The following is a 21,539-nucleotide window of genomic DNA, read 5'->3' as shown; positions in this document are numbered from 1 at the left end:
ATTTTTATGCATTTTCACTAACATCTGAATTTCATGATTCAGATCTAATGGCCTAATTGATCAGCAACTCCACCGGTTCAAGTTTAAAAATAAAACGAGGCACAAAAGTTTTCTACCAGCTTGAGGGAAAGAGGCAACGCCTTAATCGCCCTTTATAGGACAACTTCAGAGTTGTTGGCATTGTTCACTGTCCAGATGTGCATTGGTCATGTGATCATTGTGAGTCAGCTGTGTTCATTGCGTGACAAAAATGCAAATGTATCTCTCTGTAGACAAGACAGCTCATGAGAATTACCAGGTTGGTGCGAAGGCCAAATCTGGTTGCAGGCTGTCACCTGGGATGTAGCAAATAAATTAGTTGCTGCAATTCTGGCTTTCTTTTTTCCCTAAGAACCTGAATGGTTACCACTGTCTAGAAATTCTTACCAATAACTGCCGGGTTAGCTGAGAGAAACCCAAGTTAAAGAACAAAATACAGTTACAAAGAAAATATAAAAATGAATGCTTATAAATTAGAACTCAGCCTATTTTGGAGAAAGAGTCCAAAGCAGGATCAATGTGGTTCTTCCACCCCCCCCCCCCCCCAAGTCTGCTTGCTGACATCCCCAAAGTTTGCAGTGTTCTATGGTTTTACAGATCATGTAGGTAGAAAGACATGTTACTACACCAGGGGCCACTGTGCCTGTGTTTCTGTAATAGTGGCAGTTGGAGTCCTTTTTAGATCAGGGGCATCTTCTCTGGCTAACAAGTTACTAAGCTGGTGCAGATTTTTCAGTCAGGTTACTGTGTCTGTTTCTTTAGCTGTGAATTCTTGTACCTCTTCTTTGGCAAGAGCATATCTGTGACAGTTTCATTAGACTTTAATTTCTAGACCACCATTTACATCTTTCTAGTTGCAGGTTTGGATATAAGACAGATTACATAGTCAGTGATTTCCCTGCAGGAGATTTCAGGTCTTGCATCTTACCTGTTGAAGCTTCTTTTATACTTTACTGCCTCTGAATTCTGAGGTATCTTTTTCACCTGCTTTCCTGACTTGTTGGTTGTTTTGTCTAAGATGCATTTTTTATCAGTGGTAAGCTTCTGAGCATGTGTATGTTGTCTTGGACACTAACATGGCTTGGTATCTCCAGCTGCCTATAGAAAATTACAAAAAAATCTCTTTTAGTGGGTCAAATGTGTTAAACCACAGAGAAATGTTGAGTATGTTGTCAGTTTGTTTTGCTTTAAATCAAGGAAGGAGACTCTTAGAAGTTTTGGGGACCTGCTATGATTTTGTAATGTTGTAATACATTCTTGAGACGAAGGTTGGCCTCTTAGCTGCTTCTCTTTGGTTTCTCATGAAAACTTGCTTCTCTATTTGGCTTATGCCCAAAACCCAATACCACGTAGTTTACACACCACTGCAGGCTTACCTCTGTTAGGGAGAGTCAAGAGACACTCCATTATTGTTATGACCATCAGCACTACAATATAGTTATCGGATTAATGTCCAGCATTGCCCTGCAACCAGACCAGTTCCTTGCAGGCCTTTGGGTTCTGAAGTTGCAAAGAAATAATCTGTTTGTATAGGCCATGTGTAAAGGCAGAAGATCAGATGGAGCTGCTGCTACCAGATACCAACAATACTGCTTGGAATAGCTTGTCCCTTGTTTTTCCTATGCAGACAAACATTCAGTGAGCTGAATGAACTCCAGTTCTAGCAAGCAACTTTCTCTATATGTAATGATGATGAAATGGTAAATGAGGCTGTTGTACATTGGTCCTTTCCAGTTCTTGAGAAACAAGCAGTAGAAACAAGTTTACTTGACTCTCAGTGTTTCTCAACCTTAATGTCCCGTTGTTTTGTATCAAGAACAAGAAGGCTGGATAGAATAACCAACACGAATAGAATAGAATAGAATAAACCATGTTGGAAGAGACCTTCAAGATCATCGCGTCCAACCCATCGACCAATCCAACACCACCTAAACAACTAACCTATGGCACCAAGCACCCCATCAAGTCTCCTCCTGAAAACCTCCAATGACGGTGACTCCACCACCTCCCCAGGCAACCCATTCCAATGGGCAATCACTCCCTCTGTATAGAGCTTTTTCCTAACATCCAACCTAAACCTCCCCTGGCGCAGCCTGAGACTGTGTCCTCTTGTTCTGGTACTGGCTGCCTGGGAGAAGAGACCAACATCCGTCTGTCTACAACCTCCCTTCAGGTAGTTGTAGAGAGCAATAAGGTCACCCCAGAGTCTCCTCTTCTCCAGGCTAAGCAACCCCAGCTCCCTCAGCCTCTCCTCGTAGGGCTTGTGTTCCAAACCCCTCACCAACTTTGTTGCTCTTCTCTGGACTCGTTCCAGCAAGTCAACCTCCTTCCTAAACTGAGGGGCCCAGAACTGGACACAGGACTCGAGGTGCGGCAGCAAAGGTTTTTAAAATAACTCTGCAAAATTTTACATATTTAAGAAATTAAAAAATAAATACTGAAAAGCTTTGTCTAATCTCAAACATATACAAAGAGGAGAGACTTACTCTTGTTTATTTTCCCAACTAATTGGGAAGTAAAACTTCTCAAACAGCTGTGTCTCTGAAGCTGTAGTCACTAAAAAAAAATCAGGCTAGTGCTGCTTTCATTACTGTAAAAGTAGCTGAGGAACATGAAGGTTCTGCTCTAATCTACCTCTCCCTAGTGTCTTGAAGTCTCTTCTGTACTACTGTGATGGTCTTGTCCTGTGTCTGTACAAGTTTCAGTGGAAGGGAGAACATTGAGTGCAGAGTCAAGAGTACTTTAAAGTAACAAAGTGGAAAGAAACTATGCTGAAACACACTGTTAATACTTTTTTCTTTTCTGCCTTGTTTCCAGGATGCTACAGTTATCTCCCACCTCATGGCACTGCTCAGTAGGTCTCGATATACAGAAGAGTACATATGTCAGATCTTCTCACATTGCTGCAAAGTAAGGAAGAGAATACAAGTTACTTATGCAACTTGTGTGTCTGCATATAAGAAACTGTAAGGTGATACTGCCTTTTGGGGCATGAACATCAAGACAGTAATGACTTGAACTGTTATTGCTCTGAATCTGCTGACATTTATTGGGGTTGATATTTAGAATAGAATAGAATTGATATACTTTTGTCTATAGTAAATCAATGTGCAAATAAGTGCTTTTTTTAATAGGGTGTGCATATTTATAATTTGGCTACTAAACAAAGTAAAACAGTCTAGGGAAATGTCAGTATAATTTTAGGTGGTTTACTTTTTGTCTCTTGAAGTCTCAAGTCTGTGCCATCTCTTTGTAGAGGTCTTGCATCTGCTTTTAAGACAGTTGGTTTAAACCTGGAGAATGTTTTCTAAGATGTTCTGTAGGTTGAGAAGAAGAATACTCTTCCTCATTTGAGTTCTACCAGTTTCAGGTTTATCCAGATAGATGTTCATTCCTGTTATATAGTGCAGTTCTCTTGATATGGGAAGACTAATGTGAAAAGAGCATCACCACCACCCCAAACAAAGGTTTTTATCTCCCCCCTGCCCCAAATTTCCACATGCCTCTTTTTTCACATTGTTGTGGGGTGGGGTTATTTTGTAGTTACTGTACCTATGGACGACACAGTAACTATCAAAAGAATTCAGTGTAGGAAACTTCCCCTTTTAAAGGGAAGTTCAAAACAAAAAGATTGTGTATCATATTTTTTGCACAAGCTAACACATGAAAAAGTTCTCGATGAATGTAAAAGTATTTAGACCGAAAAATCTCTCTTAGTATATTTGGTCTTCTGAAGCTTTGAATTAATTCTTTGATAAAAAGTCTTTTTTTCCTACTTTGACTTATTTATGTACAATCATCCAATTGCATTTCCTCTGTTAGATGAAACTGAGGACTAAAAACTATAGAGTTAATATGATAAAAAAACATAACCCAGCTGCCAGTACTTTTAGACAAAAGACAAAATCCTGTACTGGACTGTGGAAGTTCAGCTCTGTGGCTAAGATTGGGAAAATAATTTGGTATTTTAAGAAGAAAAATGCACTAGTGAAGTATCTTGAAGCCTTCTTAATAGGCTGAGTAGCTGGAACAAGTGAAAAGCTGGGCCACATTGCAGGGAAAATAATAAAGGACAGAATATAGGTTGGTATACAAATCAGTTTCCACAATCAGGGGCTAACTCTGTAGCAATATTAAAACCTGTTGGCTGTGAGAATTGCTGAGTAGCTTCAGGTAGTTAATCTGACATGAAAACAGTTTTTGTCATCTTTCCTGATTGAGTAACTTTCTTGTAACTCTATTAACTCCTGGTGACTCACATATCAAATTGGTTGTTAAGAGAGTAGCTGTTCAGTCCCTTAACAAGACTAGAGCACGGAAGGTCTTGCAAACCTTACAAAGGTCTTGCTGTACTGTTTTAATGCCTCTTCCACTCCCAGAAATCTCTCCAGAACAAATCTTACACTGAATATTTGGAAAAATGCAGTCTTCTGGAAAGAAAAAGTTGATTGTGTGAGCAGATAGAAAAGCAGGGTATTAGAAGTATTAGGAAACAGTTGCATTTGCAGAATAAACATTAGCTGCATAATGAAGAAATATATTTGAGATTGAGCAAACAGATCTCCACAAATGTTAAACTGATCAAGAGCTCATTTCTGTCTCATCCAGGCAAATGCAGCTGTCCAGCAAAAATCTATAATGCCCCTTCTTTCTATACTGTTTAGTTCTTAAGTTTCAAGTCTGATCATCAAGGTCAGTTTTGCTGTGTTTTTACCAAATGTGTTTTACCAAAACACATCTAATTCAGTGAAGCAGAATTTGCAGGGAATTTCCTGATTTGTGTTGATAGGCAAAATTTATTCTTTTTTAATTAAATACTGAAAAGTTTCAGTGTTCACTACATTTTTTGTCACAAAAGGCCATGAGTGAGTGAACCATCCCGATTTTTTCCCCTGAAGAAATAAGTTACTATAAGCTTTTGTATTGAGGTAAGGCATAGCACAGATTAAGAGGTATTGCCACTCTCATGTCTCATCAATGAGTAGATTTATCAATTAAACTAATAGTGGCATATCATAGCTCCTACCCTCCTTGTTCCTGAGTACTGTTCTCTGCTTAGATCTTGTGTGCATTTTTTCCCCCTTCCTTGCTAGAGTTGCTTCTCAGGTTTCTTTCTTTCTTTCCTCCTTAATTTCCCTGGAAAAGCTGGGACCTGCTCTCTTGAGCTAGGATATCCTTAATTCAGTTTTCTAGCATATTGCTGCTGCTTTCTGCTTTTACTTCCTTCTTTTACTTCTTCTCACTGCATTTTTAGAGTTAAAATCAACTGATGGAAAACATTTACCCTGGAGAAGAGCCATCCTAAGCAAGGGAAAGTGTTGATTTACAGGGGGAGCAGATGCAGTTCTCAACATAGAGAGCCAGGAATCTATCAGCATATAAGGAAATAAATAAACCGAAAGCAGATTGATGTACATGATATGCTAAAATGCAAGTCAACATTTGCTTTATGAGAGTCTATCACAGTTGACTTGTTTGCAGAGGAAATGCTGTGAGTAGGTAAACTTCACTATTGTAACGGTCACATGAAAAGATAACACATACATTTGGAAACACTATGGTTGTATGAATAATTTGAAAAAGTTCTGGACCTTTTATTTGACATCTCTGCATCATAAGTAATAATTTCACCACCAGCTGAGAATTAGATCTTGTGTCTGGGAAGGATCCAGGATAAAGCCTCTAGTCAAGGCAGCTTCTCCTAAGCCCATTCTGAGAATATTTTCTTGTGTGATCTTAGGCCTGAACAAGGGACATTTGCATTTAGATAACTAGGACTGGCTTCTGGAACTCTATTGATCTACTGAAAGAGGGGGGGGAAAAAGGTAGAAAACCTTGCCATTAAGTGCTATTGAGTTGGTGCCTGAACTGCTTGGAAATAATATATTCTATTCTCAAGTTTTCACATTTATATTTGAAGCTCTCCCTGGTTTTGGGTCAGTGCTTAACCCATTGCGCATTAAACAGGCAGGTATGGTGTGCACAAACAGCATATATGCAGATTAGTTGTTTCCATTTACATTTCCTTATGCAGTAAGGATACAGCCCAGTGTTACCTGTACATGCATTTGACCTGTTTGCACAGAATTGAAAATGGGAAAATCACTAATACTTGTGAATTACTTAAACTAAGTCAATATGATTTCTTTTACTTTAGTTTAGTGTTTTTTTTTTTTTTATCATGTATTTTAATATCTGTTCTTCAGCTTCAACACTGGCATAGCTGTGGCTTTAAGTCGTTGCCTCAGCCACTTCTGTGTGCCAATGTAAGTTATTTTTCTACTTCACCCATGCTTTTTTAATTTCATTTTTGGTAGAAAGCTCTTGGTGGCAGTAGCAGCTGAAGCATCTCTTAAAGCACCAGATGTATTGCATCTAAAAGTAACTTAATGCTTTTCTACTTAGAGATAAGGGTTCTGAAAATATAAGAGGGATCTGATTTAAACTGTATTTCAAATGTGGGGAGGGAAAAAAAAAAGAATCAGTCATAGGATGTGTAGATGTGCCCATAACTCAGCTGAGTTTCAACAAAATTAAGGAGTGAAGATACTTTCTTCACTTGCAGATTTAGCCAGTAAAATGCATTGAGGTATGATTTATGCTGTGACAACTGTAAAGCTGAATTTAAATTGAACATAGCAGGATGATACAGGCTGGGGGACCTTTTAGCAGCCTTCCAGTACCTGAAGGGGGCATACAAGAAAGACTTTACAAGGGCTTGTAGTGATAGGATTACAGAATCACAGAAATATTCAGGTTGGAAAAGACCCTCAGGATCACCAAATCCAACCAATAACCTTACCCTGCAAAGTTCATCCCTAAACCATATCACCAAGCCCCACGTCCAAATCACCTTTAAACACATGCAGGGTTGGTGACTCAATGACCTCCCTGGGTAGCCCATCCCAATGCCTGACCACTCTTTTCTATGAAAATTTTTTTCCTAATGTTCAGTCTAAACCTACCCTGTCATAATTTGAGGCCATTCCCTCTTGTTCTGTCACTAATCACCTGTGAGAAGAGACCAGCAGCAGCCTTTCTACAGCATTCTTTCAGGTAGTTGTAGACAGCAATGAAGTCTCCCCTCAGCCTCCTCTTTTCCAAATTAAACAGCCCTGGCTCCCTCAGTTGCTCCTCATAAGATTTATTCTCCAGGCCCTTCCCCAGCTTCGTTGCCCTCTTCTGCACTCACTCCAGCACCTCCGCATCTGTCCTATATTGAGGTACCCAAAACTGGACCCAATACTTGAGGTGTGGCCTCACCAGTGGTGAGTACAAGGGGACAATCACCTCCCTACTCCTGCTGGACACATTTCTGATACAAGCCAGGATGCCATTGGCTTTCTTGGCCATCTGGGCACACTGTTGTTCATATTCAGTTGCCTACCAATTAGAATCCCCAGGTCCCTGTCTGCCAGGCAGCTTTCCAGCCACACTTCCCCAAGCCTAGAGCATTGCTTGGGGTTGTTGTGATTCAAGTGCAAGGATGAGGGGGAATGTTTTTTAACTAGAGCAGGGTGGTAGATTTAAGCAGGACATTAAGAAGAAGCTCTTTACTATGAGAGTGATGAAACACTGGAACAGGTTGCCTAGTGAAGTGGTGGAGGTAACATTCAAGGTCAGGCTTGATGGGACTCTGAGCAACCTGATCTAGTTGGGGTTGTCCCAGCTTTCTGCAGAGGGGTTAGACTAGATGATCTTTAAAGGCTGCTTCCAACTCAATGCATTCTATGGTAACCTCCACATAATACAAAGATAGCTGCATGAGTCTGCTTCTGGAGAGATGTTTTTAAGTTACAGATCATATTCCACAAGAGAATATTGATAGTTGCAGGCCCCACTGAGATTTCATGATTTTTTCCAACCTCATCAAGCCTCGTAATATAGAAGTTCTGAGACCTTCCTATTGCCAAATCCAGTATTTCTGTTCAATTCCAAACCCTTTTTAAATCTTGGGAAAATAGTGATATGTCAGCCAGTGCCAGCTTGGATCTTGGATGTCAATAAATGTGTGATGGCTGACTAGATTTATGGCTAAATATGTTTGAAACTAGAATAATCTGTAGGAGGAAAGTGTGAATCTGTTATTAAAGCACTGTCACGTTGTCCGGAAACACTTTCAGAGTTAATTCTCTATCTTCTGAAGTTAGAATTGTTGACAGTCCTTAATATTGTCAATGAAGACAGCAGTAACTTTTGATCTTTCCTATGCTGATTTCATTGATGAAGCAAAGGTTGGAAATGACAACTGGAACAGGACAAATGCTATCAGAGTTGGACTTGTTTATTAAAATGTTGGTATATCAGCTAATTACAAAGTAAATATTAGTAAATCAACCTTTAATGCTTAAGTTGCAGATAGTGGAAACTTCTTCCATTCCCTTTTAAAAAAAAACAACCCTGTGTTCTGTGTTTTTCCTTTGAAGGGTCCAGATCACCAGACAATCTTATTTAACCATGGAGCTGTTCAGAATATTGCACATCTGTTAGTCTCCACCTCCTATAAAGTAAGACATTAAAACTATTTCATGTTTTGTGTCTATTTATGAAAGGAATCCAAATGAAGAGTATAGAAACTGTGCATAGGAACTGGAACTGCAGAGTGGTATAATGTGTATTTCTAGCATAACAGTTGGTTTTATTTGTTGTATGGATTTCTGTCAGAATGAGACCTGTTGTTTTGGCGTCCTCTGTAAATTTAAAGCACCGTTACCGAAAACGGAACCAACTGCCATTGATCCAAAGGAGAACAGTCGCTTGGCAACCCAATAAATGGTGTAATTTGTTGTGCAACAAACGAGCTTCAATTTCCTTTTCCCAAGCGAAGCAAATGTGAGCTGTCTTAAAGAGAAGTCATACCTGTGAGAACATGGACATGGAGCGTGTGGAAGGCACCAGCTGCCTATGTTTTGTGTTCACTGACTTACTGGAGTCTCAGTTGAATTCTCTGTTAGGTTTTGGAAGTCCATCTGAAGGCTGCACCTCTGGCAAAAAGCACCATACTGTACTGTACAGGTGGCAAGGAGGGTTGACTAGCTCTCTTCAGTTTAAGGCCAAAAGTTCAAACCCTAAGTACAGCCTTAGGAGTCTACGGTAGACTACTTCATAAAATGTTTGAATGCATGAAAAGCTTTCTGATACACTTCTGGGTAGTTTAGGTTTGTTGGAGGGCTAGTAGATGTCTGCTCTGCAGGTAATTCTGAAATCTTTCTAAAGCCAATCCTGGAATCTTGAACTTGTAGGGATTTTCATATGAAGATACCAATTTATCCTCAGCCCCTCCGTAACTATGAATATCATAGTTCTGAGAATACCTAAATTTATCTTGAGTTATTTGTATTACAACATCTAATACAAAAAGTCTAATATGTTGCCATGCCATTTTTATTTTATTGAAAGTAGGCTATTGCATGGTTGACACAGAGCTCTCTATTTTGATCTCCTGCCTAATGCAGAACATTCTTGATAAAGTATCTTTCAGCAGTAAAAACAGTCTTTAAATGAGAATTTCAAGTGAAGGGAAATTTGGTGCTCAGTTCCAAGAGCTTGTTAATCTTGGGTGGTGCTTTCTGTTTGTTTAGGGTATGGATTTTTATCTTTTTCATAAATTCAGTATAGGGTCTTTAGTATTCTGTTAGACAGAAACTTAGGGGGTTTATTTTTCTTTACTAATAGTTTTTACCATGATCAAGCAATATTTTGCTTTCTCCATTAGCTGACTTCTTTTTACCCTGTATCATTAGGTGAATTTTTCAGGCTTTGTTCAGCTTTGAACCTTGAAAATTGTTTTCAAAGAGCTGTTTTAAAATAATTGGGTCAAGGTGAAGTATTCAAGCTGCTTTTTTGACCAACAATATACATGTAATGCTGCATTAAAAAGAAGTATATATAGTTAGTATATATGTGCGTTAAAAAATGTGTGTGTGTATATATTGTCTTAATGGAGAGATGTCTGAAGTGTATTCTTGATTTCTTCCTGTACTATTTTGGTCAGGCCTTTAAATTTTAGGTGTACATTCTAAACTGCTTCATGCATTTCCATATGTTAATGCTTGTGTGATAAACAGTTTCATTGTGATCTAAGGTGCTCAGAGTATGTCCACAGAAGGGCAATGAAGCTGGTGAAGGGTCTGGAGAACAGATCTTGTGAGGAACAGCTGAGGAGTTTAGTCTGGAGAAAAGGAGGCTGAGGGGAGACCTCACTCTACAACATTCTGAAAGGAGGTTCTAGTGAGGTGGGGCTTGATCTTATTTCCTGGGTAACTAGTGATGAGCCAAGAGGAAACAGACTGAATTTGCATGAGGGGAGTCCGGACATTGGGAAAAATTTCTTCCCAGCAAGCCCTGCAATAATAGGCTGCCTATGGAAGTGGTGGAGGCACCGTCTCTGGAGGTGTTCAAAAAGATGTGTAGACATGCCACTTTGGGACATGGTCAAGTGGGCATGATGGTGTTGGGTTGACAGTTGGACTTTGATGATCTTAGAGGTCTCTTCCAACTGAAATGATTCTATGATTCTAAATAGTTAACTTCCAGCTAGACTTCAGTTTTCTCATTAGAACCTTTACCACCTGCCCTGGCTCTGACTTCCTTCTGGAGGAATACAGCTTATGAGCTGTGGTCTGACTTATTAGTGCTTTTTCGATATAAAATCTGCTTCCTAATGCTTCAAAGCATACACTGCAATCATTATATGGTCTGACAAGCCAACAAAGTGTTGTCAAACAGGGTGTTAGTTCTGAAGCCCAGTGGGTTGCTCTCTGTTCCTTCTGACTAAGGCTGTGCGGATGAGAAGAGGTCTTACTGTGGCTGTGATTAGATATTAGAAAATTAATTCACAGAAGTGTGATGGCCAGTGCTGCTTTGTCTACCCATGGACTTCAATGTTTCTAAGGCTTTTTGTTGAGGAGGGTGGGGTGGGCCTGAACTTGCAATAAGTGCTTTCTGCAGTGATGGAATTCTTTAGGTTGAAGTCTTGCTCCTTTGCTTCGTTTTGACATTAAGATGTGGTAACAAAAACATGGAAAGACATGGACAGAGGTTGAAATACATGCTGCTGTGGAAGATGAAAACTGTTGTCTGAATTAAATTAGGTTATTCTTCAGGAGAGAGGATAATGGTTGCTCTTCCTTCTGTCAAAGAAGAGGTTATAAAGACTTCATAGTCTGGTGTAGCCAGCCAACTGTGAAATAGTGTTCAGTTAAACCAAACGTGGGTTTTGGACCAGAGGACGAAGATGCACCGTGAAGAAATTAATGAGTCCTTTTGTGTAGATGATGCCTAGGGCTCTGTAATGACGGTAAAACATACGGTATATAGATGTGTTAAGATTAGTGTAGACTGACTTTAACCTGATGCTGCTTCTTAGACATTTTATTAAACTCATCTTTAAAGGCTTCTGAAATACATGTATGTCAATGACATGTATGTCAGATTCTTTGACATATTAGAGAGTCCTGGAAAGAAAAAGAACTATTGTTATGAAACCCCCTTTTTTTGTTGTTGCTGTGTTTCGTACATTTGTGAGGCATCACAAATAAACCCAGTATTTCTTTCTAGTTCCCAAGATTTATCCTTTGCTTGTCTTTTTCACAAACAATTCAAAACATACCCTGTAGAAAGATAACTCCAACAGGGAGATCACTGGAATCAAGGTATGAGTCAGATGTTTCCATTTTCCTTTTATTTCTTACTGATTATACAGAATTATTTTCTACAAGCCTATGCCAGCAGTACAGACCAGTTTTGCTCCTACATTTTTACTTCATTTATACTTACATTTATACCTTTGCAGTTCCATTTATACTTCATATATATTCTGTTTTTACACAGGTTCGAATGCAAGCATTGAAATGCTTCTCAGTTCTGGCCTTTGAAAACCCACAGGTATCAATGACTCTTGTAAATGGTAAGTATAGTGCTGCTGTTGCTAATTTGATGCTCATTTTACAGCCTGGGTGAGACAGAATTACTCAGAGTTCTCTTTCGTTGCTTGCAGTGTCGGTTGATGGAGAATTGTTACCGCAAATTTTTGTGAAGATGTTACAAAGGGACAAGCCTATTGAAATGCAGCTCACGTCAGCCAAATGGTATTTTTCAGCAGAAATGATAATGAAATAGTATGCAATGTCATGCTTACTTTTGAACTGTTCCCATTTTGCTTGTTGCAAAGTGAGATGTGATCTAAAATCTTAAGAATAACTGTAAATAGTATTTGCATTATCTAAATTGTTGGAGAAGCTGTTAATTAGATTGGATATTAGAACAAACTTCTTCCCTGAAAGGATTCCCAAAGGCTGGAACAGGCTTCTTGGGGAGGTGGCTGAATCCCCTTCCCTGGAGGTATTTAATACACATGGAGATGTGGTGCTGAGGGACATGGTTTAGCAGCAGACTTGGTTGAGTCCAACCATTATTTGACTCTATCATCTTAAAGGTCTTTTCCAACCAAGGTGATTCTATGATTCTGATAAATTATCTAGCATAACTTTTGCTCTTTGCTGTACATAAACAGGAAAAAAATGTTGCTGGGCAACAGTTTTGTCAGAAATGTATTCAGGTGTAGGGCTTTTCATGAGCTGAACTTCAGTTTTCTGAAGGAGCATGGATTTTATGATATGTTTTACTTTGAGTTGGCTGTGGTCAATTTTATGCCCTTACAGAGTATGACACTGAAACATCACCACGTAGTACAAGTTAATGTCCTTGTTGCACCACCTATTTGGACAACTCCTTCAGGAGGCTGAGGCTGTTATGTTGAGAACTGTATGCATTAAGATGATGGGAGAGCAGAGCTAGTCCCTCTTCCCAACTGTTTTAATTAAAAAAGATTAATCTTTAAGCTTCAAATAAATTCATATAGCAGAATTGATGCTATTAATTTTGTAGTCCAAATAAAACTTTCCCATCTGGTGTGGGCACATTTCTTTATGTTCATATTCATAATGATTGTCTACCTTGTGACAAGACATGACCAAGTTTCCTGGCAGCAGCACTGGGTTTATTCTTTCTTCGTAAGCTGTGAGTTGACTCCCTTTTCATTTTGTTGTGTTGATAATAATGGAATAAATTAATGTTTAAATTACATAAAGAGATAAAATTATCCCTGACTTTAAACTGCTAAAATTTAAACAGAACTCAAGAGTTTGGTCACTGATTTGATATTTCATTGACGCGTGTCTCAGTGAAAAGGCTTTTGTTTCTGGGTGAGGGACTAGTGGTCCAAGTAGGATTGCCTCTTGTGTACTTTTGCCAGTCATAAAAGCAGTTATAAAGATGTATGTGTGTGTGGGGGTTGTCTTAGGTAACCCCAGTCCATGTGGGAGTTCTGTCTGGGGACCTTCCATGCTCCCTTCCAACCACAAATTGGTCTAATGAAGTCTAGTTTTACTGGTTTAGTTAGGTGATTCTTAATGAAGAAGGCAAGTTAAATTAACTACTTTGTGGCAGTCTCTGTTGTTTGATTTATGTTTTTCTTTGAGAATTCAGAGAGAATGTAGAGAATTAAGTATTAGAAATTACTTATTTTACTCATCTTGAGATACAAAGCAGTTGATAAGTCATCATGGCAGGTTGGAGTGAAATGAATTGTTCTGGTTCTGGACTGTTGTCTCATTCTGGGATCAACATTCCCAGATCTGTTAGTATTCTTTACTGATCTGTTTCAAATTGAAAGAATTTGGGTAGACAATCTCATCTTTAGCTGTTGCTTTGCAGTACTTTGGCTCAAGTGGACCTTTGAAAGCACGGAATAAAAAGATATGGTGAAAAGTTTAAAAGAAAATTACAGGAAAATGGAAAGTAAATAGTTATCCTGGGTTTCCAATTAGTCCACAGGCAGTCATCCTTAGCAGGACACTCAAGGCCTCAGATTCACGACAGTCCTGGGGACTTGCAAAGACCTTCTGGCATTTCTATAAGTCCATTCCCTACTTGATTCCCTCCAAGTAAGACTTGCTCTTCTTTTTTTTTTCTCCTAATGAAAGCAGGAAGTTAAATTGTCTGGAATCTTTATTTTTTCTTGCTTCAAAATCAGACTTCATTTCTCCCTTGCCAGCTTTGGTCAATGAATCTGCAGTTACTCTCTGCTATGTTAGCAGTGTTCTTGCAACATGGATGTAGAAGGTGTGTTTATGGATTTGTGAAGCCTTGTGTTAAATTTGTTGGAATCCAGGCTGACATACAAGGCTATCTTAAGACTTTCTCTTTGTTTTTCAACAATTGAAATAGAACCAAGTACCTCTTAATTGCACTGGAAGAGCAGTGTAGCCATGGAGGGAAAGCTGTAAGCCTCTTAGGAGTGTGATTTGCAGCAAGGTGGAGCAGTAACCTTTTCCACTTAAATTACCTGAATTTGTTCTAGCTAAGCCAAGCCTATTTGAAGTAAAAATATATTTAATGTATTTCATGTTTGAAATAAAGCTGCGTTGTCTGGCAAAGAGGGTCTGGCTGGACTAAGTGGCAACTGCAGGATGGGTGCTTTCCTCCTGGTTGTTGAGGTTTACAAATGGCTATTTCCTGCTGCAAGGCTTTAGAGGTGAATGGTTGTAAAATGATCTCTGTGCTAACAGTCAAGTCTTATCCTTTATCTTCTGAGAAGTAATATGTAAAAAGACTTCTTGCCATGGGAGTTTACCTATGTCTGTCACTGGTAGGTGTTTGGAACAGGATCAATGATGTTACCTTCTAAGAGGTGAAAGAACTCTTGAAAGGAGTTCAGGGAATGCAATGGAAGAGAATACTGTTACAGTCTGTTAGCATGTTACTGCTCCTTATCTGAACAATCAAAATTGACCATATGTACACTTTTAACCTGCCCAAATGAAAGGTGGAACATGTTGGCTTTAAGTCACCTTTACTGAAATTCACTTACGTCTTTAACCTGGCCTGTGGTATAAAAGCCAGTTACAATGGCTTAGTTAAAAAGCAGAAACAAAGGATACTTGACTGTTCCCTGCACCAAATGCAAAGCTGTTATCCTCCAGCTTCATTTCACTTTCTTGTGGTGGGGCTGGGAAAAAACCCAAACCTGTTAACCACTTTTATTGGTGGAGAACTGCTTCACATTTCTGGTATCTTGGAGCATGAAAATAGGTAAATTAACAAAGCAACTTCTGCGTTTGTCTGCACTGCAGTTGGAGACCTTGGAGTTGTCATGCCCACTGCCTAAGTTATTCTCTAATAGAGATCAAATGCTGGTTTAGTTCAGTGTCAGAGACTTAATTTGGTTCATCATTAGCAAGGATGTGCACATTGCAGTAGAGTTCTAAGGCATGCCTGTGGACAAGCATCGTAACACCACCACATTGTGTAGGCTAATGCAAAGCTTGACTGGTTTCTAAGCTGTCAGCTACCAACCCTGTATTGATTATCTTGATTGCTTTCAGTGCTTGCCTATGCTGTGTGCAGTAAAGGACATGTCTATATATAGTGCCCTTTTATATTAATGTAAGTTGTTAATTTTTCTATTTTTATCAAATAGGTTTGTGGATCAGTTGAGTTTGATGGTTAGAACTTTCTCAACTGTTGTGTGGTATATGTATCGATGTGTGCTCCAGCAAGATGTTCTGCATTGGAAATCTGCTTAAAATTATGCCTGGAGTAGTTTGTTCATGTCTAGAAAATGCATATCATGGAATCATAGAATGGTTTGGGTTGGAAGGGACCTTAAAGATCATCTAGTGCCAATGCCCCTGGCACAGGCAGGGATACCTTCCACTAGACCATATAGCTCAAGGCCTCATCCAACCTTTGAATACCTGTGGGAAGGGAGTGTCCATGACCTCCCTGGGCAAACTGTTCCAGTGTCTCTTACTGGTAAGGACCTTTTTTCTGATACCCAGTCTAAATCTACCCTCCTCAAGCTTAAATCCATTCCTTGTCATTGTATCACTACAAGTCCTTGTAAAAAGTCCCTCCTCAGCTTTTTCACATGCCCCCTTCAGGTACTAGAAGGCCACTCTAAGGTCTGCCTAAGCCTTCTTTTCTCCAGGCTGAACAGCCCCAGCCCTCTCAGCCTGTTGCCATAGGGCTCCAGCCCTCTGATTATCTTTGGGGCCCTCCTCTGGACCCACTCCAGCAGTTCTATGTTTTTCTTATGCTGGGAGCACCAGAACTGGTCAGAGTACTCCAGGTAGGATCTCATGAGAGCAAAGCAGAGTGGGGAGAATCACCTCCCTTTTCCTGCTGGTCACACTTCTTTTGATAAGTATTAAAAAGAAAGGCGGAACACAGGAGGTACATTTCATTAGGCAGTTGGTTGCCACAAAGTCTTACTTAAGAGTGTGGAACCCACTGACAGCTGAATGTTTGTTTCATGATGTTGTTGCAGCCTTACTTCCATGTGCAGAGCTGGAGCAATACGGACAGACGATTCTTGCATCGTTCTTAAGGTGAGCAGGTTTCTGTTCAAAATGTTTTCTTTGCCTAGGACTATCCTGGTTTTATTTGCCTTATAAAATGCAGCACAGAATCTGTTGCACTAAAGATTTCAAAGCACCAAGTACTCCTGTTTTGTTTTGGTTTTGTTTTAATTAATTCCATAGTTTCCCTTTGTGTCTTTATGCATGGCTTTTAAAAGAAGTTTTAAATAAAGACTCATACTAAAAGGTCAGTATCCAGGAATAAATAACCCAGAGTTTGACACACATCCATTTGAGGTTTGTAATCCTTTTAGTAACATGGAAACAGCATTACTGCCTTGCTCTCTGTACATGGAGGTTCTGGCTTGACTTTCCACAGCTGATTTTACAAGGCTGGAGTCAGAATACTTGCACAATCTATATGTGGAGCCTGTCACAAGCAGGTGATTTCTCAGTTTTCAGTGGTTTTGTACATAGTTGTCTGCTTCATAGTTCGATGAGGGAAATTTGTTACCCAAAAAAACCCCTGTCACTGCCATGCTCAAACGCTGGATTTGTTTGGTTGGTATTTTTTCTTCAATACTGCCTGTGATGTTGCAAGGAAATGCAGTAAACGTCATGATATTCTATAGGAATTTAGTCTTTCTTAATAGTCACACTTCTAAAGCTAGTCAAAAGGAAAAAGAAAACATATGGGGGGGGGAAGCTGTTGATGAGCAACCAGAGCAGCTGGAGATCAGGTAATAATGCTCTGCTTGTTTCTTAGGAGACAGTGAAATACTCCTGTAATTCTGCCATAAGAAAGCATGTTTGCTTTCTTTGTTAATTATTGTAGCAGTCTGGCAGACTTCAAAACTTTTAATATGTTTTTCAGCATCCTTCATTCCAGAGAATAAATAACAAATAGTTCAGATTTATGGAAATGCAGTTTAAATACCTGAAGAGTGTACATATATATACATGTCTGTGTGTATATTATATTCCCCTCTGCTGGCGATTGAGATTGAGAAGACCACATGCTTTCTTGGAGTGAGCTTAACAAGTGAAGGGTCCAATCAGTAAATATCAGGATTTGGTGGTTTGTGATCTGAGACTGAGTGACTTTTACAGGAGTTCTTTGTCTTTGGTTATGAAGGTCCCTCTGTGGTTGTCAGTTCTCCTGTGAACAGACTAACAACTAATAAGCGCATGTGTGACCAGAGGTTGCACTGCAAGTCCATGGCACTGCAGATAGCTGTGTGTACCGTACAAAGTAACAAGTAGTGCCCACCAAAGGCTACTGGTTACTGCTTTCTAACCATGCCCCTGATGACTCCTGCAAGCTTATGTTTTAAACTGGAAAGCTACAACCAGATTGTCAAGAGCTGTCCCTTAGTCCTACTCGTTGGTAATGCTGGGGAAAGAGTAGGATGTATGTAAGACAGTGCAATGAGAAAACTTTCTTTGGGTATCCGTGGCTGTAGAGTCTGGTATATCTACAGCTTTTGTTACTGGGATTTTGCTGTCCATCATTCCAGGTAATAACAAATGAGAAATCCATGTGTTAGTTGATAAAAAGGCTCTTATCTTGTTACACAAGGAAGTCCAGAATGCACTTCATTCCAGTGTTGATGGTGACATGCCTTCTGCACAGGCATCTGGCCTTACATCAAGTGAGGAAGCCAAGCTGCATCCTTCTTCCTTGTTCTCCTGTTTATTTTTTTCCAGATAGACTGTCCAATACTCTGATCTTTCTTCTTTCTCCTTAAAACATGTGCAGATTGAGGATGACAATTCCATGCTCCCAACCCATTTCACTTCTGTAAATCTCATTCTTCTTTTGAAAATTTTAATTTTTAAGAAATCTGTCACTGTCTGCTTAAGGCTGGGCTATGTCCTGCTAAGGATATGTGAGTTCCAGAACTATTCTGCTCTGTGGAGAAGAAAAGGGAGCTACTGCTGTAGGCAAAGGCAGGTTATCTCTGCAAGCTGGCTGCTAACCCTTTGCATGGAGCTGTGCATGCTCTGCCACCTGGGGCAGATGTATAACTACAGTCCTTTCAAAACATTATGACCTGGTTTACTTGCCAGCCCACAGCAACAGGAGCACTTTCTTTTTCATGGAAGCTGCTTCAGGACAAATACATGGTTTAAGCTGTGGACTAAAATTTCTTGTAATACTTGAGTGTAGATGAAAGAGTGAGGACACAAGAAAGGCACAGAACCTTCTTGCCTTGTTCAGACAACTCAGGTAATTTCTCTTTTCTTCTGGGTCATTCCAAGAGCTTGTAGTTTTAAGATAACATACTGTCTCAGTCCGTGGTAAATCCAATCACTAATTATTTGATCTCTAGTGAATTAAAGCAATGCCCTTCTTTAGATTTCAGAAATTATTGAAGACAACTTTGACCCTTTGCTATCAAATTTTCTTCATTTGGAGGACAGTCAAGGGATGTGAGTTTCCAAAATGGTTTTGATTTGTTCTCTTTGCCCAGTTTGAGTAGGGGGTTGGCCTGTTACACATGAAAAAATAAAGTCAGTTGGGGTGGGGAGCAGGCAGAGAAGGCTGGTAAATCATGGATTTTATTTGGAATCCTAATAACAAAAAATGACAGCTTATCCACTTAATGTAACACATCCCAGCAATACCACATTAATTAAGTATTTCATCTTACAGTCCATTTTCAGATTTCTATCAGCTAACCAGAAAAGGTCAGATATGCTTTGTAGCTCTTCGTAATGCACTTCTAACACTCCTCTGCATTATCTTGGTCATACTGACCTATAGGGCTAATGGAACAGTTAAAATATGTCTTCAGAATTCTTGATTTTGTTTCATTTTAAACTTAGGGGATTGCTTAAAGTTAAAAAGTATGAGATTTGTGTTTCTTGGATACTTGCTGCCAGTGACATAACATTTAGTCCTAGAATTCCAAGAAATAGCTCTTTTCAGGCCATTTAACCTTGGAAGGAATTGGGAAGTGCATTATTTTTGTGATTTAGACATGGAATTCCACTTTTTTTCTTTCTTACTCAACCTGAATGTAATGTTTTTGGAGAGCTTATATACACCTTCCATGATTTATTTTATGCTGAACTCAGTTTTAAAACTTTGTCAGCCTCGTAATTGAAACTGATGATGTTTAATCATTATGGGACAGTTTTGAATTCTATAGAATTGAAAGTATAGTACTAATTAAATGCTGTTCAGGCTGAAAGTCTTACCTGATGTCTTTAAGTGACAGGTACATGGAGAGGAGGTGCTTAGGCTAACTGGCTTAGGTGGAAGATTCACAATCTAAATGATAATCCTTGTGGTAGCATCAAGTCCTGTAACACTGCTTCCTTACTTGTGGAATGGAGAGAAGAATCTTGCCTATTTAATGATGTGAATTGAGGGGGAATATGTCAGGATAAGACAGAATGGACCTGGATTCCAAGTGGAAATTTCTGGTTGGCCAAATATACTACTTAGGGATAGTGCTCCCTTCCCTACTACCCCTAGCAGCCTACATGGGTCAAGCACTGAGATTAGTCTGCATTGTCCTTAGTTAACCTTAGATTGCGAAAGAGGAGGAGAGATTAAGTACTTCTTTGCTACACTATGCTACTCTACTTTACTTTATTTAGCTTTTGTGGAACTTTGACCGTGGTCACTTCTAAACATTGCATTCATGCAGACTAGTTCTGGCTGTGCAAGAAGTTTATTGAAAGTAACCTACAGTGTCCTTAGAATTTCTGAGCCTACTGTGTACTGAGCGATTTCTATGTCTGTAGTCTGTAAAAAACACTGAAGCGCTTTTGTCTGAAGGTACTGATCTAAGGAATATTGTTGAGAATTGCTCTAGGATAGCTGTTTCACTGTTTTTGTGATCTTTTTTCTGAACATAGCTGCACTAAGCAGTGCTGGCATTTTTTTTCTGTTCTATTTTATTTTTCAACTTTTCAGACTCTGCCATGTTTGGTTCGAATGTGTAGTAAGGAAAGACTGCTGGAGGAGCGAGTAGAAGGAGCAGAAACATTGGCCTACTTGATTGAAACAGATGTGGAGCTCCAAAGAATTGCCAGCATTACTGACCACCTCATTGTGATGCTTGCTGACTACTTCAAGTATCCCAGCTCAGTGAGTGCAATCACTGATATCAAGAGGGTATGTTTCCCTGCCCAGATCTGAAGCTTTGAAAAATGTGCAAAAGCAGTAATAAATGGGCTCGGGGTATATTTGTGTTCTATTTCAAACCTGTGTTGGAATTCCTCCTATTCACTTGTCCTCTTGCTGAGTCTGTTTTCTAGAAAGTACCCCCAAAAAGGTGCATTACAGAGCCCTGTTTTTTCTTTGAAACAGGGCCAAGAGGTAGCCTGATTTCTATACAATGGGACTGATTCCTTATATAGAGGTGCCTTAATTCTATGTAAAAATGCGAATTAAATATGTATTAAAAAATATTTACAGTGTAGAATTAAGTAAGCAGAAGGCAGTTTAGCACCTGCCTGGGGAGTTATGGCCAATGACTGTAGTAATCAAAAAAATTACCAGGTTCCAGATGTGAGCAAGGCAATTATAAATATTATGGCACTGCTCTGAATGTTCAGCAAGTCTGTAACAACAGTCAGCTGGGAAGCCAGAGCGCTTACTTTGTAAAGGATCTTCTGACTTACACCCTGTAAGGTGAAATCTATGTGAAGGCCATGCCAACCAGATTACTTGTCTGTTTTAAGTGTTTTTAACAATGATCTAATACGTTTTGTTCCAATACAGCTGCACCAGTGAGAATTACTCATACAGCTTAATTCTTGACAGTTCTTTATCTTGGTGCTTTGCTGCTTAGTACTAGCATTTTTCTGGGATTTTGTGTAGACTTCAAATATTGCATCAGTTTGTGGAATGCTTTGGTACAGCATTTTGAGGGCATTTGGAATCGTAGGATCATTCCCATTAGAAAGAACAGGAGGAGGTCTGCAAGTCTTAATTTTTTGCTCAGAGTCAGCTCTCTGAGCGCTGAGATTGCTTAGAAATCCAGTTGGCTTGTAAGAACTGCTAAGAATGGATATGAAACAACCTCTCCCAGCAATCCCTTCCAATGTTTGACAGTTCTAATAGTGAGTTTTTATTTCTTTCTTATATCCAGTAAGAACCTTTCCTGTTTTGATGTGACTGTT

At 39.4% G+C, this 21,539-nt stretch overlaps 1 protein-coding gene across 1 annotated transcript in view; it reads left to right on the top strand.

Annotated features, from left to right (window-relative positions):
* Positions 1 to 21,539, top strand: part of ARMC8 (armadillo repeat containing 8) — a 70,958-nt gene that overhangs the window by 35,021 nt on the left and 14,398 nt on the right. The window contains exons 6-11 of the mRNA XM_054167092.1: positions 2,857 to 2,949; positions 8,466 to 8,546; positions 11,872 to 11,947; positions 12,038 to 12,128; positions 16,370 to 16,430; positions 20,329 to 20,529. Coding sequence (XP_054023067.1) covers positions 2,857 to 2,949; positions 8,466 to 8,546; positions 11,872 to 11,947; positions 12,038 to 12,128; positions 16,370 to 16,430; positions 20,329 to 20,529 — 603 coding nt within the window. The remainder of the gene's footprint in view (positions 1 to 2,856; positions 2,950 to 8,465; positions 8,547 to 11,871; positions 11,948 to 12,037; positions 12,129 to 16,369; positions 16,431 to 20,328; positions 20,530 to 21,539) is intronic.

This window comes from Dryobates pubescens, chromosome 13 (genome assembly GCF_014839835.1).
Source record: "Dryobates pubescens isolate bDryPub1 chromosome 13, bDryPub1.pri, whole genome shotgun sequence".
Lineage (NCBI taxonomy): Eukaryota > Metazoa > Chordata > Aves > Piciformes > Picidae > Dryobates > Dryobates pubescens.
The sequence above is the reverse complement of the archived record's forward strand: the minus strand, read 5'-3'. Positions and strand labels throughout refer to the sequence as shown.